Source organism: Electrophorus electricus, chromosome 2, assembly GCF_013358815.1.
Source record: "Electrophorus electricus isolate fEleEle1 chromosome 2, fEleEle1.pri, whole genome shotgun sequence".
In the NCBI taxonomy this organism is placed as follows: domain Eukaryota; kingdom Metazoa; phylum Chordata; class Actinopteri; order Gymnotiformes; family Gymnotidae; genus Electrophorus; species Electrophorus electricus.
In genome coordinates this window covers 10938428-10952448 of record NC_049536.1, presented here as the reverse complement: position 1 = coordinate 10952448, position 14021 = coordinate 10938428, and the positions used below count along the sequence as shown (strand labels likewise).

Below are 14021 nucleotides of genomic sequence, written 5' to 3'. Positions count from 1 at the left end.
TTTTGACACACGAATGCATCATCCGCCAAAGAGAAATTAAAGCCCTTGTCAGCATCCACCCTGTAAGTGGGCATGGGGCTGAGAAGAGAGAGAGAGATAATAGAGAGTGAGTGACAGACAGAAAAAGATGGATGTGTATGACCAAGAGAGAAAAAGGTCAGCAAAAAGGCACTTTATCTAATCAAAATAGGAATTTTCCCTCCACCATTCAAGTTCTGCCATTTATTTAGCCTGCTTACTTTCTTACCGTACCCATGACTGGTACAGTAATGCCATTCAAAGATTCTTACATGTATACATGTTACTGGAGTTTTGTTTTTTTTCTTAATTTGTTTTAGCATGTTGATATATGTAAGGCAGTTTCTTGTTGCATCTCTCTTCTCTTTTCCCCCTCTTTTTACTCTTCTCCGCTGCTCCCCCTTTCTCTAGTCAACCGAAACTCTTACATTCACTCCTACACACAACTCACCTCATTGGAATTCCCAGACCCCTCCATCCTCTCTCTCTTTCTCTGTGTGTGTGTGTGTGTGTGTGTGTGTGTGTGTGTGTGTGTGGGTGGGTGTGTGTGTGTGTCTCACTCTCACAGTGTTGCCTTTAGTATTGCCTGATACCTCCCTACACCCCATTAAATTCATCTATCTAATATAAACCCATTACGTACATATGCCTGTTCTTCTTTCTGTCTTCCTGTCTCTTCATTTCACCATGTGTTAATATATCTACTTCCCAAAGCACATATGAGGTCATGGTGTTACATTTTTAAAAAGCAGAAATATCACCAACATTTCTTTGCCACTAGCATCGTATAATGGGGTCCATTTGTTCTGCTGGTGTGGCTGCCATTTTATACACTGGTAATTTGGGTCCAAATATGAGCTCTCAGCATCTTGCATCAAACCTATAACACAACAGCCAAACAATACAACTTACACGTTGAATTACAAGTTTATAATAACACGTGGAAAGTTGGTTTATGCTTGTGTGGATATGAATATGTGTACCTGGCTCTTGTTTAATAATTCCACTGAGTATTTGAGCATTTAGACTGCTATTAGGAGAATCTGAGTGCTTCCTCTTCTTTGCTTGATGAACAGGAATACCACTACACACACACAAACACACACACACACACACACACACACACACACACACACACACACACACACACACAAAGTGGTTAATTATTTAATTTCTTATTAACATACATATATTTTATAATGCAAGCAAACATTAAACTAATGTTTACAGTTCAATCCAGCACAACCAATGAAATTCTTTCATTTGTATGTCACTTTTATTTCCTCTGTGTCACTATTTCTCACTCTTGTGGGTGCTGTAACAGCTGATGGAGCATCTGACTCTGTGTCATGTCTCCACCCCCGCTGCTGGCTGGACCAACTGGGTACTGTGAGATCATGGGCTCTGGTTTCAGGTACATGTCCCTATGCATGCTGGTATAGTGCCCATGAGGGGGCAGGGGTGGCGGGCTGGTCATGTGACACATATTCTCAGGTGTCATTGTTCGGAGCATGTGTGAGTCTGTTGGAGGGAGAGAGACACATTAATATATGCTGGAAATTCATACAGTCTATGTTTTTTAATCTCTATATAAAATAGATGAATACTTTAAATTATGTTTACTCTCTGAAGTCATTTTTAACAGTTAAGCCATCAATTAAGTCTGAATCCAGACTTGGTATATTGCACTGTTAAAATGGATTTCTGCCAATCAGATTAAAATGTTCCACACCTTTCTCCTTGGTGGGAAAGACCAACACAGGTGTGTGGGGAGCAGCACAAATATGTTTGACTAGGTGGATTGTACATTTATATTACATAACCTAATTAATGAAGTAAAAAAAAAACACATTTAACATAATTTAAAAGATGAAAAAGTATATAAATACTAAATTTATGCAGCACAGTCCTGTCTCTTGCTCTGTGAAATCAACTCTATATTCAGACTATCAAATTTACACTTTGATCTCTCCTTCCCTCTCACTTATCTTTGTTCTTTATCTTCACAGAATGTTCTATGCAAATCAGATGAATATCTGTTATTTTATTGTAATCAATGTGATCAATCTGAGCAGGCAACTACCCTTCTTCTTTCATTGGTAATGTTACACCACAGCTGTTACACTGAGTTATGAATTTATTAGCTGCACCAATTTCATAGCTACACCAGTCCTTTATTATACCTGTATAATACCATTCCTTTTTTCATCAATTCGATGCAATCAAAATTAAGTGCAATCGAAATTAAGTAACTGGTAGCTATTTTTGCAAATTACAATAAAAATGCAAGCAGTGGTGGGATACACAGCTCACAATAGACTGTAATACTTGTTAGCCTAATAGACACAGCCTCTTTTAATGCTCTATAAGAAAATCCCTTCAGTAGATGGAACTTACCATTCACTTGTTGGGGGGAGTAGGGTTCGGAACTAGAGTCAGGTGGAGACTCTGGTAATGTTCTGTAATAAAAAAGAGCTTGTAAGGCACAAAGTTTTAGATATTTCAGGAGGATCTCTGAAATGTGCATTTTCCAGAGCAATAAAGTGGAAATCTAATAATAAATTTCATTGCTGTAACAACACCTGCTGGTCTCATTTTTTTTCCTATGTTTCAAAATCCAATTAATGATTGCGAAAATACATGTCATGCAAAGCCATAATTCATAACAGGTTATCAGCACAGATATCCATTTGTCTTATCCTTCACCGATTGCTCATGGTTGACTCCCTTCGTTCCCTGTCTATGATTTTTCTGAGTGTTGTTTGCTGAAGTTTAGGTCAGTTCATTTAGCAAATTAGGTGATTCATATTATAGGAGGCAGGGCCAGTAGAGTGAGCAACCACTGAGGTCTGGCTCTGTCATTGAAAAAGCTACACTTACTAATCCATATACATCAGAAATGCACTATTTCTCCATGGCAACACAGGAAACAACTAGGATACAAGCAAGCTTTTTTCATCATGTTTGCACAATCTATAGTCAGTAATCAGTGGAAACAAAGCCTCAAAATAACCTCTCTGTACTTGAGTGTGCTTATCTGTCTTTGTGTCATTGTTCTCCTTATTAACCATTGATTAAATCCCACGCTTTTGCTGTCAACCTCAATCTCCCTTTTATTCTCATTCTGTCTCTCTCACCCAGGGGCGTAGTGACCGCAGTGCTCTTGCTTGATGTGAGGCTGTGGGACCTGTTGATGATGCGGAGGGCCCTGGCTCTGCTGGCCCAGGCACGGGTGGTTGTGCCTGAGAAGGCTGAGCAGCGGTGGTGGAGGGTAGGGGTTCTGACAGGGTGGGGGCAGGGACTGGGCAGCACCCTGGCGGTGTGGAATGGGGGGGCTCACACCACACACCACCCCCCCAGATGAGGACGAGCTGGGCTGGGGGGAGGAGTAGTTAGGCCCCGGAGCGCTATGGACCTCTGAAAAACAGCTGCAAAGGAGTTTGAAAGAAACAATTTTAAACATGCCCACACAATCATTGTGAAAACAAGCCAAAAGATACTTCACGATGTGATGTCAAAGTAAATGAACACACACTATGTCAGCCATAGTGTGTGTTTATACAGGGGGTTTATAGCCTTGTACAAAAACATGTGTAAGGGCACTGTATGATTAAAGTGGATCATTTTTATGTGTCAGCCTACTTTATGTGTCTTTTCTCTTTCTCTCTCTCTCTCTCTCTCTCTCTCTCTCTCTCTCTCTCTCTCTCTCTTTCTCTCTCTCTCTCTCTCTTTGTTTGTGTGTATGTGTGTGTGTGTGTGTGTGTGTGTGTGTGTGTGTGTGCATGTGTCTGTGAATAAGCACTGCCTGAGTCTCTCACATGTCTGTGCTGTCGTCCTCTTTGCTGATATACTCCTCCAGTATACTGGTGTCAATGTTTGCTGGCTCCAAAGAGCTGTTAATATCATGACCTGTAGACGATAAGACAGGAGCCGGGAGAGGAAACATCGTCAAGCTATACATTTTCAACTATGTAAAATTAAAGATAATAATCTTGTGATTGTTAATTGTGATTATTCATACTCACTAATGGTGGCAGACAGAGAGCTAATTAAACATGTTTCCATTTAACAAGCTCTTGTTGGATATTACCTAATTTAGTCATTCTTGCCAAAGGACTGAAACTAATCATTTCTAATTAGGATTATTTAATAATTTAAAAAAATGAATGTGATCATTTTAATTATAGATTTTGCTTATTTAGAATAAGATTTTCTAAACTTTTTGTGTTCTATCTTTGTCCTGTGTTATGAGAATTGTCCAACCATATATGAACTTATAGCAGCATTTTGCCCAAGCTTAGTGGGGATAGGATGGCATAGATGGCTGAATCACCTGTATTGGATATGGGTGCTGCTGACTCTGTTGACCACAGTGTCATTGACAAAGTTAGACCTATGAACCTTCATGAACCTTATCATTGATGGTGCCTTGTTGATACTGTGCTCATGCCCTCTTCATTTTCTCTTACTGCTTTGGTTTAAAGAAAAACAATTGCTCTCCCTCTCATTCTCTCCTTCTACTGCCTCTACAAAATCTCCCCAAATCCCCAACACATGACACACAATTTCAACACACATTTTAAGTCTGTGGCTCACAAGTCAATCAAGCGATAAAACAGATGAAATATTCCCTATCCACATCATTTATGTCAGTTTCCCATTTATCAAAGATATGCAAAAATCAGCAAATAAAGAAATGTGAAACTCAAATGTGATCTTAACAGAAAATCCAAGGCAATGGGACAGCGATGGTGAGGGTGGTAGAGGAGTGATGGAGGAAGGGGGAAAGGGAGTGAGGTTAGGCAGAAGGTCAGGGGGAGGGATGGAGTGGGTGGGCAGGCATCCCCTAAACCCCAGCACTCTCTTCTCTGATAGATTAAGCTGCTACCCAGCTTGGTATGCAAAGAATTTCAGTGTTAGTGTTAGGAAAAGCCTCATTTTGTCTTTCTTTCTCTCTCCTTGCCCTCTCATCTTATGCCTTAAATGCAGTTTCACAAGTTATTCACCTTGTCTGGTCTGGGTCAAGGCTAAGATCCAAAGCCTGCATCTCCCCTCCCAACATCAGCATGTCATAACGACTCATATTCAACCAAAACCTTTCATATTCAATAAAAAACAACTAATTCAACCAAAAATGACCCAAACACAAAGTGGAAAGAAATGCGTTAAGAACAAGTGGAGCCATCATGGGCATTTGACAGCTGCTTATAGGTTATTCTTAGCTGCCTTCTCAGAAATTGCTTTTCTTCTGAAAATAATTAAAGTTCCCATACCGAAATAAGTAATGAGAATATAACGGAGAATGTGCACTGGGTAACAGCGCTAAACATATGCCAAGGGTTTGAGAGGGCAGGAGAGGGATGGCTGCTCGTTAATAAGACCCAGATGTTCACCCCAGCCAACAGTACTAGTAAATCTGGGCTGGCAGTACTGATAACGGAAGAAGCCAGTGAACTGGGGTGGGGTTGGGGGTGGGGAGTCCAGAAGAGGGTGGGGTGAAGGAGACAAAGAAAAAAAGGTGATTGGAAAGCAAAAAACTGAAAAAGAATCAAAATAATTAATTGGCAAACATCTATAGAGGATGATTAGCAAGAATGTTCTGAAAGAACACTGAGTATATGCAAAAACGAAATAATCAACTAATCTTGACACATGGAGTACCATTTAAAAATTATAACGTGAAAGGCTTTGATCAAATCAGTTAGTTATTAGTCACACCTTAACTCAAGCCGTCTCTGTACTTAAGAGTAAGCCAGCAAAAGTCTGGAGCTAAAGATATTTAATTAGTGTTTGAGTTAATGGGACTGTGTTCGGCTGAAGGGGGCTGTGTCCAGCTGTGGTGCTGTACAGACAGAGGTCTGATTGTGAATGTGGCCCTCATGCTGCGCATCCATATACACACACTCACAGACACACACACACACACACACACACACACACACACACACACACACACACACACACACACACACACACACACACACACACACACACAGGCCTTTTCTCTGCTGGGCTGGAGGTTGACTGGGGGTGGGGAGCAGGACTCCACCTCAATGCTGGAGTTGTCTTCTGGATAACAACACAAGATAAATAGTAACAGAGCTGGTGTGTGTATGTGGGGGGGGAGGGGGTTGTATGTGTCTGTGTGTTTGAGGGTGTATGTGTGTGATGGGGAAAACTGAGATAGATCCTCATAAAACTCACTTAGAATAAATGGCTTTTGTATTGTCCGGCATAACTGTAAGTAAGTAATGTTATAACACTATGGTGGCCATGCCTGTTAACCTGAGGAGGAAAAACTCATTTAGTACTTTTACATTTCTACTATATTTACTGGTACATAGTCTGTTAAATCTTCCATAAATCAAGCATATTGCACTGCATTCATATGCCAGGGAGAGTAGATTGTGATGCTCCCCATAGACCTCATTATTCTTAGTCAACAACATACAAAGACATATATTCTTCCCCTCCACTCTATATAAATTCTCTTCCTTTACTCCCTCCTTCACTTCCTGTACACATCCACACTTCCCATAGCTCCTTGTTTCCATACTTTAACTGTCTCTATTTTTTGTTGTTGTTGTTTGTTGGTTTCATTCCATTTTGGATAATGTGGATAGTGTGGCTAGTGTGACTTATTCTGACTAAGCACACATCCCCTTTGCCCTCAAAAAGGCATTGAAAATGGGAGAATAAGCAAACAGCTGTGAAAGAAAATAATTGTGTGTGTGTGTGTGTGTGTGTGTGTGTGTGTGTGTGTGTGTGTGTGTGTGTGTGCTGTTTTACTCTCTGTGTACATTAACTATGATAGAAAGACAAGAACATTCTGACACTGTGGGTACATTATACTGATCTCCATGAGAAAATGTAGACAAGATCCAAACCTCAGTTTAAAAATTAAAATACAAAAAAGATTTCATGCTGGTTACTAAGGATAAGAAGAGACTCATCCTCTAAAGAAAACCTAAATGAATACACTATTACAGTGTGTGTGTGTGTGTGTGTGTGTGTGTGTGTGTGTGTGTGTGTGTGTGTGTGTGTGTGTGCATATGAGTGTAAGTGTGTTAAATATTAAACTCTAATTCACACCTGACAACCAAACGATCGAGCAAAGTCCATACCATTATCAAACAGTAAACACTTAAAACTTCCCAGCATGCGATTTTTTCTTGGACACACACACACACACACACACACACACACACAAATAATAATAATGTGCACACTGGATACAGAAGTTTTTAATACACACTGTGAATCTAAGACAGTAGCAGAATCTTTCACATCAAACATGATTTTTCAAAAAGAAAATTGAAAATACTGCACCATCACTGATCTCCATTCTCATATGGTGCACAAAGAGAGTAAATTAAAACATCACAGAAAGAGAGAGAACATGAGACAGAGGATGGAGGAGTTACAAATCATTAGTACCTGCTTGTAGCCACAGCATAGCAAGGTCTTCTCAGTCACCACAGAACTAGAGCTGAAGATGAGCTGGCATGTGATTCACACACATGTGCACACACACAAACACACCCATACACACCCACGCACACCCATGCACACATCCACACTCATCACTCAAAAACATTTCACAGATCATTCCATGTCAGACATCATTGCTAGGATTTGAGGTTACATTCCTTTTTTTGTGTGTATTTGTGTGTGTGAGTGTGTGTGTGTGTTGTGTGTGTGTGTGTGTGTGCGTGTGCGCATGCATGCGTGTGTTTGTGTGTGTGTGTGTGCGCACGAGCGTGCATGTGTGTGTGTATTGTAATGGTGGATTATGTCCCAGTCATAAGACAGGGCTGTACCAGGCTACCCCACACATCTCCCACCAACACTGAGTCCACCAGACCTGAGCAGCTTACCTACACATAGACTGCAGGGGTGTGCATTAAAGGTTAAAGTGTAAGGGGAGGTACAAACATCAACCAACTGGACAGATGAAGAAACAATGGGAAAAGGTCTGAGAAAAAGAAGAAAAGAATGTATGAATGAGTTAGAGAATAAAAGAAGGAGTATACAAGAAATGACCCAATTACTCCAAGAGCCACATTTTATACATCACGACCGCCAACCTCTCATTCCTCATGCTCAGTCCAGTGCCTCTGAATATGCTCAGACTCAGCTCAGGTTAGTAGTTATGGCAAACAACATATGATTATGATTTCAGCCCCTCTACACCCTACATCTGTAGGAGACCCTCTCTTCCTGAAAAACATCAACAACAAAAAAAACATGTTCTAAGCTAATCACTATATAATAGCCCTAATGACAGAATTAACTACTCTATTGAGCTGCATGTAAGGAAATGTCATTAGAGCATAAACTTGATTAGGGTACATAGGTGAACATATGCTAAAGCAAAACAAACAGCAAACATGAAGACAGTAGTAGTACCACCTGAAAACATGAAGTCAGCACCCACTGTTTTCAGACTAACACGGGCTGGTTGCAAGTTATATGCATGGCTGGTCAAAAACAATGCATTCCAGTGATGGCACTACACTGTTAGAGGAGCAGGAGAACGTGAAGCTGCTGTAGCCGCCAGCCCTGCTGAGTCTGCTTACCACCGCCCCCCATCCCTGGCAGCCACCTGTGCCCTCACTCCAGCAGCACACCATGACTTATCAGGACAGGGTGAAAGCCCATAAACTAAGAGGTTTAAGTTCTTCCATAAAAGTGGCCCTATTAATGCAGGACAGACTCATGCAAGAGATTCTTGACCCCTTGCAAAGCTGCTGTTAAACCATTTCAGACAGACTGAGGAGTGGACTGCATAAGTACAAATCACAGCTGGTAACTGGAAAGCTGTCTTGGAATTTGGCATGTTGAGATATTAGAAATGAAGGATATATGTGGTTCTTTGCTGCTGACATTTCCATGATTGCATGTGCTAAATCATTTTTGGTAGGTCCACACAGAAATATAGTTGTAGAGTTACCAATGTTGCCTAACCTTAGAACTGGCCCTGCCACTGGAGATATCGTTATTTCAGTGCTTCAAAATGAAGTCAGAAAGCACTCTCTCTGTGAAGGACGAACAGTCCAGTTGGGCTCCAGGCAGAGTGTTGACGAGGTGATTCTCTCCAGACTAATGTTAAACAGTGATATAAAGCACACAGATGGGCCCCCATCCAAAACATTGACTCCCACACTGCACTGTTGACTGATCTACTCTGCTATCGTTTCATACTCCATGCTGTATGTTTGCTCCTTTGCTCCTGCATGTGTGTTTTCAGATAGTGTGTGTTTTAGTTAGTGTTTGTGTTTCAGTAGTGTGTATAAATACGTCTGGATTTTGCATGAATGTGTGCACGAATATGTTTGTGTGTGTTTTCATAGCTACATGCATACGTATGTTTATGTGTGTTTGAGTCTGTTATCTATCGCCCTCACATTGTCTGCACACTGTCACTCTAATGGAGTCTGACCGAGGCAAGGACTAAAAAGCCAAAGTGGATAGAGAGAAAACCATTACTCTCACCTCGTTCTGTTTCTCAAAGGTCACCAAGGAATGCCAGGAATGGCCCAGTCCATTAGGGTGAGAGTATACATAACCCAATAAGCCTCTTAAAATCACTCTTTACTGAGATGTGAATGCATCATGTATTCTCGGCAAGGTGCATTCATCCAGTGTGCAAGACAAAGGATTTGTTGCTACATATATAAGTAAAAGTTAGCACTCTACTAGAGCACAAAATGATTATACGTTTGACTTTCATATGTTCTCTCCTCTTATTATTTGTGGCTACTTGCCTAGTTGCATCATTCGGCAGGTACTGTTTGTATTTTAAGTGTAGAGTCACCAGACAGATACCTGCTAAAGTGGACCATAAAGTGATTCTACACACCTCACCAACTAAACTCAATATCAAGTCAGTCCTTCCAAAAGTACTGACTCCATTATAATAATTTTGTCCTGTCTCTAGAAATGCCTATTCATATAACTTATTTTCACTGTTTGTTTATCATGTGTCTAGTTTTCAATTAAGCAATGAAAGGATTCAGTGAAGAATAATTTTGTTGGGAATCAAGTCTGGATCTAAGCCTCATTAGGCGAGTAAATAAAATAATCAATACAACTGATTACATAAGTATTATATGAAGCACATGCAAAGAATAAATTGTGAAAATAATATGAACACAGTGACTGGAGTAGAGAATCTTTGTGAAAGGACATATAAACATATTTTCAAGATATGTATATATACCTTACAATAAGTTAGTCTAACAACAGATACATGTAATTATCAAAATTGCTATATGGATTTCCAAAGTTTTAAAAGCTAAAATATTTGGTATGCTCCACATAGGAACCCAGGCTACTATTAGTATCCAAGTGTGGAGTTTAATGATGACACATCTATAATATTTCTGACTTATTATTAGGTCTTCTTACTAGTCAGAACAATTGAGCTGGTTTTGACCACTTGAAAGTCAAGTTAAACATTTGGATTCTGAAAAGTTCTAAAGTCTTTAAATTGAGTTTTAAAAGTAATTGAACAACTAAACATTTATTTTAAGCCTGTAATCAAGCTTCATTTCAAACACTTGAAGGATTCTATAACTGGATAAAGTTATGAGAATGTTTTTAATGACTTGATTTGTTCAAAAGTAATTAAAAACAGTCTAATAACTTTGCTCAGTGGTATGATTGTGATCTCTCACACTGAGTGAAATGAGATGGAGACTCTTTCAGCTAGGGGTCACATCAGTTTTATCAACAAATGGCCTTTCACCTCTTCTTTTGTCCTTTGTGTGCTGGAACACCACAATGGCTGTCCTGAGTTCTTTCCAATAACACTAGCCCACTCTCCAAACACACACACACACACACACACACAAGCACATTCATGAATATGGAAAACATACTGTAGCTTTAAAAAAGGCCAGGAAAACTTTCTATCTCAGGAAAATTAGGTGAGTCTGCAAATATGACGTGGCTTGCAAGCACCTGAGTTCCATAAACCAAAAAAATGACATCACAAGAGATGTGATTATATAAATGACATAGTGTATCTCTCCATTAGCCAGACCATATTACTTTGTTTGGTCATTTTCAACGTGAAGCATAAGACGCAATCCCTTTACTGGCAAAGTTCTACCCTAAAACCTTAACATACTGTACACAGATAAATGACAAACCATGACAAGTCAGGAAATTGACTAATACAAAATAATTATATTGTATTCAGTGAATTTTTGTTATGTCGTCACACATTGGAAAAACTTAAAACATACAATCCCAGCTACTGAAGGCAGAAAAACCCAATTTGCTGAATGGCTTTTCTTTTTTTCTTTTTTTTTTGGTAACATACACAAATACAAAAATGAACTTGGCTAAGGCCATTATTAAAGTAATTGCTTTCCAAAAACTGTCAGAATAAACCAAATAGATATTACAATACACTTGACAACACAGCCAACACAGCACTGTGCTGGAGACATATGCAGAATCCCTGCTGGACCTCCAGAGATTGCCATTGGGCTGTAGCAGAGTCCAGAATCAGCGCATCTCTCTCACTCCCAATGGAGGAATGTAAACACATGAAATTCCTGTTAAAGTCAAGAGCAGCACTTGACAGCAGTGAACCCCAGAGCCAGTGCAAGTCAACGATGTTTACACTAGTTCACTGTCAAAAAGCCCCCTGCCACACCTGCACTCTGAGCACATCACCTCTGGGAGAGCTCCTAAATCTAACCAGAAGCCTAATATCACATCATTCCCTTTATCTGAACACATGGTAGTAAGATTTATCTGTATGTTGCAGTCAAGGGTTAAAACAATGGAGTAGTCTGTATTTACTGCCCCCCCACCCCCCAGCAAAAAAAAGAGTGGGAGAAGAGCTAGAAGCTGGGATGAGTTGCAGGTCCAACTGAAAAGTGCCCTTAGTGCCTTATTCACAACATCATCATCTTTATACTTATTACACTAACAATTGTGCCTTAATTGAAAGGGTATATGACTCACAATAGCATAGAGGTTTAGTGGTGTATACTCACATGCTATGATGTTAAGTAGCCATAGTATTTAAAAACATGAAAGGAAGAAGCTAAGTACTATATCGATAATTTAGATGTCCTCCATAACTAGTGGCTGATTTTAAATATCTCTGTCCATTATTCTGTTAGAATCTATTCCTTTAAAACATTAAATACAAATCTCTCACCTTATGCCCTGGCCTCACACACACCATTTATCTTTTTTTGAGTGTGAATTCCTATACCATAACGTTCTCTTCTACCTTTTATGATCCCTCTCTCCAAACATTTCTCTATTTCTGCTACCCATCTCTGCTCTAACCTTTACCTTTGGCTTTATCCTTCCAAGAATACATCCACCCTAACCTTTTCCTGGCTTTCATCTCCTTTGGCTATTTTTTAGTGTCCAAATCCAGTCCCCCCAAATCCCCCCATGACACATCCAGCACCAGCCACCCAATAATAACCCACACACTCACTAACTTCCAAACACCCCTAGCCTCCTAGTAGCAACCCCCTCCACCACTTTAATGTCAGCAGAGTCTGAGAGTCAATGGCCCTGATTTCAAGTTGCAATATGAAGAGTCTAACAGAAATGCAAAAACAAAAACATTGATAATCAATATCATGATTTATAGCATGCCCAATTAGAATATAACTAAAACTATTTATCCTCAAACGAGGGTCTAGAACATCTTGACCTTTTGTAGCCTACATGAAAAAAACATTCATTTGTTTCAGAGGAAAATCAAACAATCAAGTAGACCTAATATGAAAATACCTATGACAATAACGAAAATATTAAAGCGTCAAATGAGTTTAATCCTTATGAGATCAATTAAGATACAATTCCCCCTTTGTATCTTATACCCCCGTATATCTTAAACACTATTTTGTGCATTTTAAAAAATGTAGCGCGTATCAATGGACACCTCTTACCTTCAAAAAATCTCTGCAAGGCTTCCGTTTCATCAACCACCGTTTCATCCATCCTAATGTGTCCCAATTAAAAACTCCATGTACGGTTCCCTCCGGCCCGTGGAAGCGGCGGGGGTCGGCAATGGCTCAAACATTCATCCGTCTACAGTCTCTATCCCTCAGGGACAGTTAACTGAGAAATCCCTTAAGTGAAATAACACCTTCTCTATTCAAGATCGTTTCCCTTATAATCAGCTGTTTAATTATGTACAGTGTTTTCCCCAAATATAAAGCAGCCGACTTCTCTGTAACGTCCTCAGAACAGCAGGTTAACTTCAGTGTCGAGATGTCAGGTGTACATATTCCAGTTGTTCCAAAAGCCTAATGTCATTAAAACGTCATTTATAGAAATTGTTTTCTCAGTCAAGCAACTAAAAAATAACCTTTAGAATAGTTTTTCATTATATAATTATTCATGGAGTATTCTGATACGTAAGAATCCCGTCTTAAGTAATTTGCGTCACGTACCTACAACTCGCTTGCTCCCTCGTGCTAGACTTTGTGAGCGCACTCTAGGCTGTAACTTGATGGCCCCTCAAAGGAACATCACGGAAGCAACGAGGATGCGCGGAGTAGGCGAGACAGAAGCATTAGAATCCAGTTTTGACAGGGACTCACAGTGACTTAAAATCGCTGCGTCGAATTTCCCCTGAAAGCCCAATGTAAAGATTTTTCAGAACTTTGCGACGTGAATAGGTCGAACATGGATCAGTATCTACTAGCCTAAATTCATCATTAGCTTCCTGGTTAACATTGTTTTTAATAAACAAAAAAGTTGCCGACTGGCAGATACAAATTATGATACACATTAGGTATTCCATGACTAAAATATGTATTAATCCATATTAAATTTAGTGTACTTTGGTTCCGTTTTACTGCCTTTTAAAAATCGTATATCCCAATATTCCCTTGGCTGAGCTAGTGTTGTGTGCTCTAGGGCTTCCCCAAATCTACGGCTTATATTGGTCATAAAAACGCAGCACAGTTAAACAATAGAGTAATCTTAAAATCCCTTTGTCACTATACTTACAT

The 14021-nt window shown here is 39.7% G+C and overlaps 1 protein-coding gene across 6 annotated transcripts in view; it reads right to left on the bottom strand.

Annotated features, from left to right (window-relative positions):
* Window positions 1–13625, bottom strand: part of myrf (myelin regulatory factor) — a 24055-nt gene extending 10430 nt beyond the window's left edge. For 2 of the 6 annotated variants that reach the window (XM_035523833.1, XM_035523835.1), the window contains exons 1-8: window positions 12340–12468; window positions 3837–3927; window positions 3156–3446; window positions 2416–2477; window positions 1323–1539; window positions 1002–1102; window positions 784–898; window positions 1–78 (exon numbers count right to left, since the gene is read on the bottom strand). The exon at window positions 1–78 is cut by the window's left edge and continues 118 nt beyond it. In XM_035523833.1, the coding sequence (XP_035379726.1) occupies window positions 1–78; window positions 784–898; window positions 1002–1102; window positions 1323–1539; window positions 2416–2477; window positions 3156–3446; window positions 3837–3927; window positions 12340–12394 (1010 nt within the window). In that variant the 5' untranslated portion in view covers window positions 12395–12468. Of the gene's footprint in view, window positions 79–783; window positions 899–1001; window positions 1103–1322; window positions 1540–2415; window positions 2478–3155; window positions 3447–3836; window positions 3928–7455; window positions 7501–12339; window positions 12470–12950 lie in introns of those variants that run through there. The other 4 variants (XM_035523834.1, XM_027033224.2, XM_035523838.1 and 1 more) reach the window with 4 other exon arrangements.
* Window positions 13626–14021: the final 396 nt, after the last annotated feature.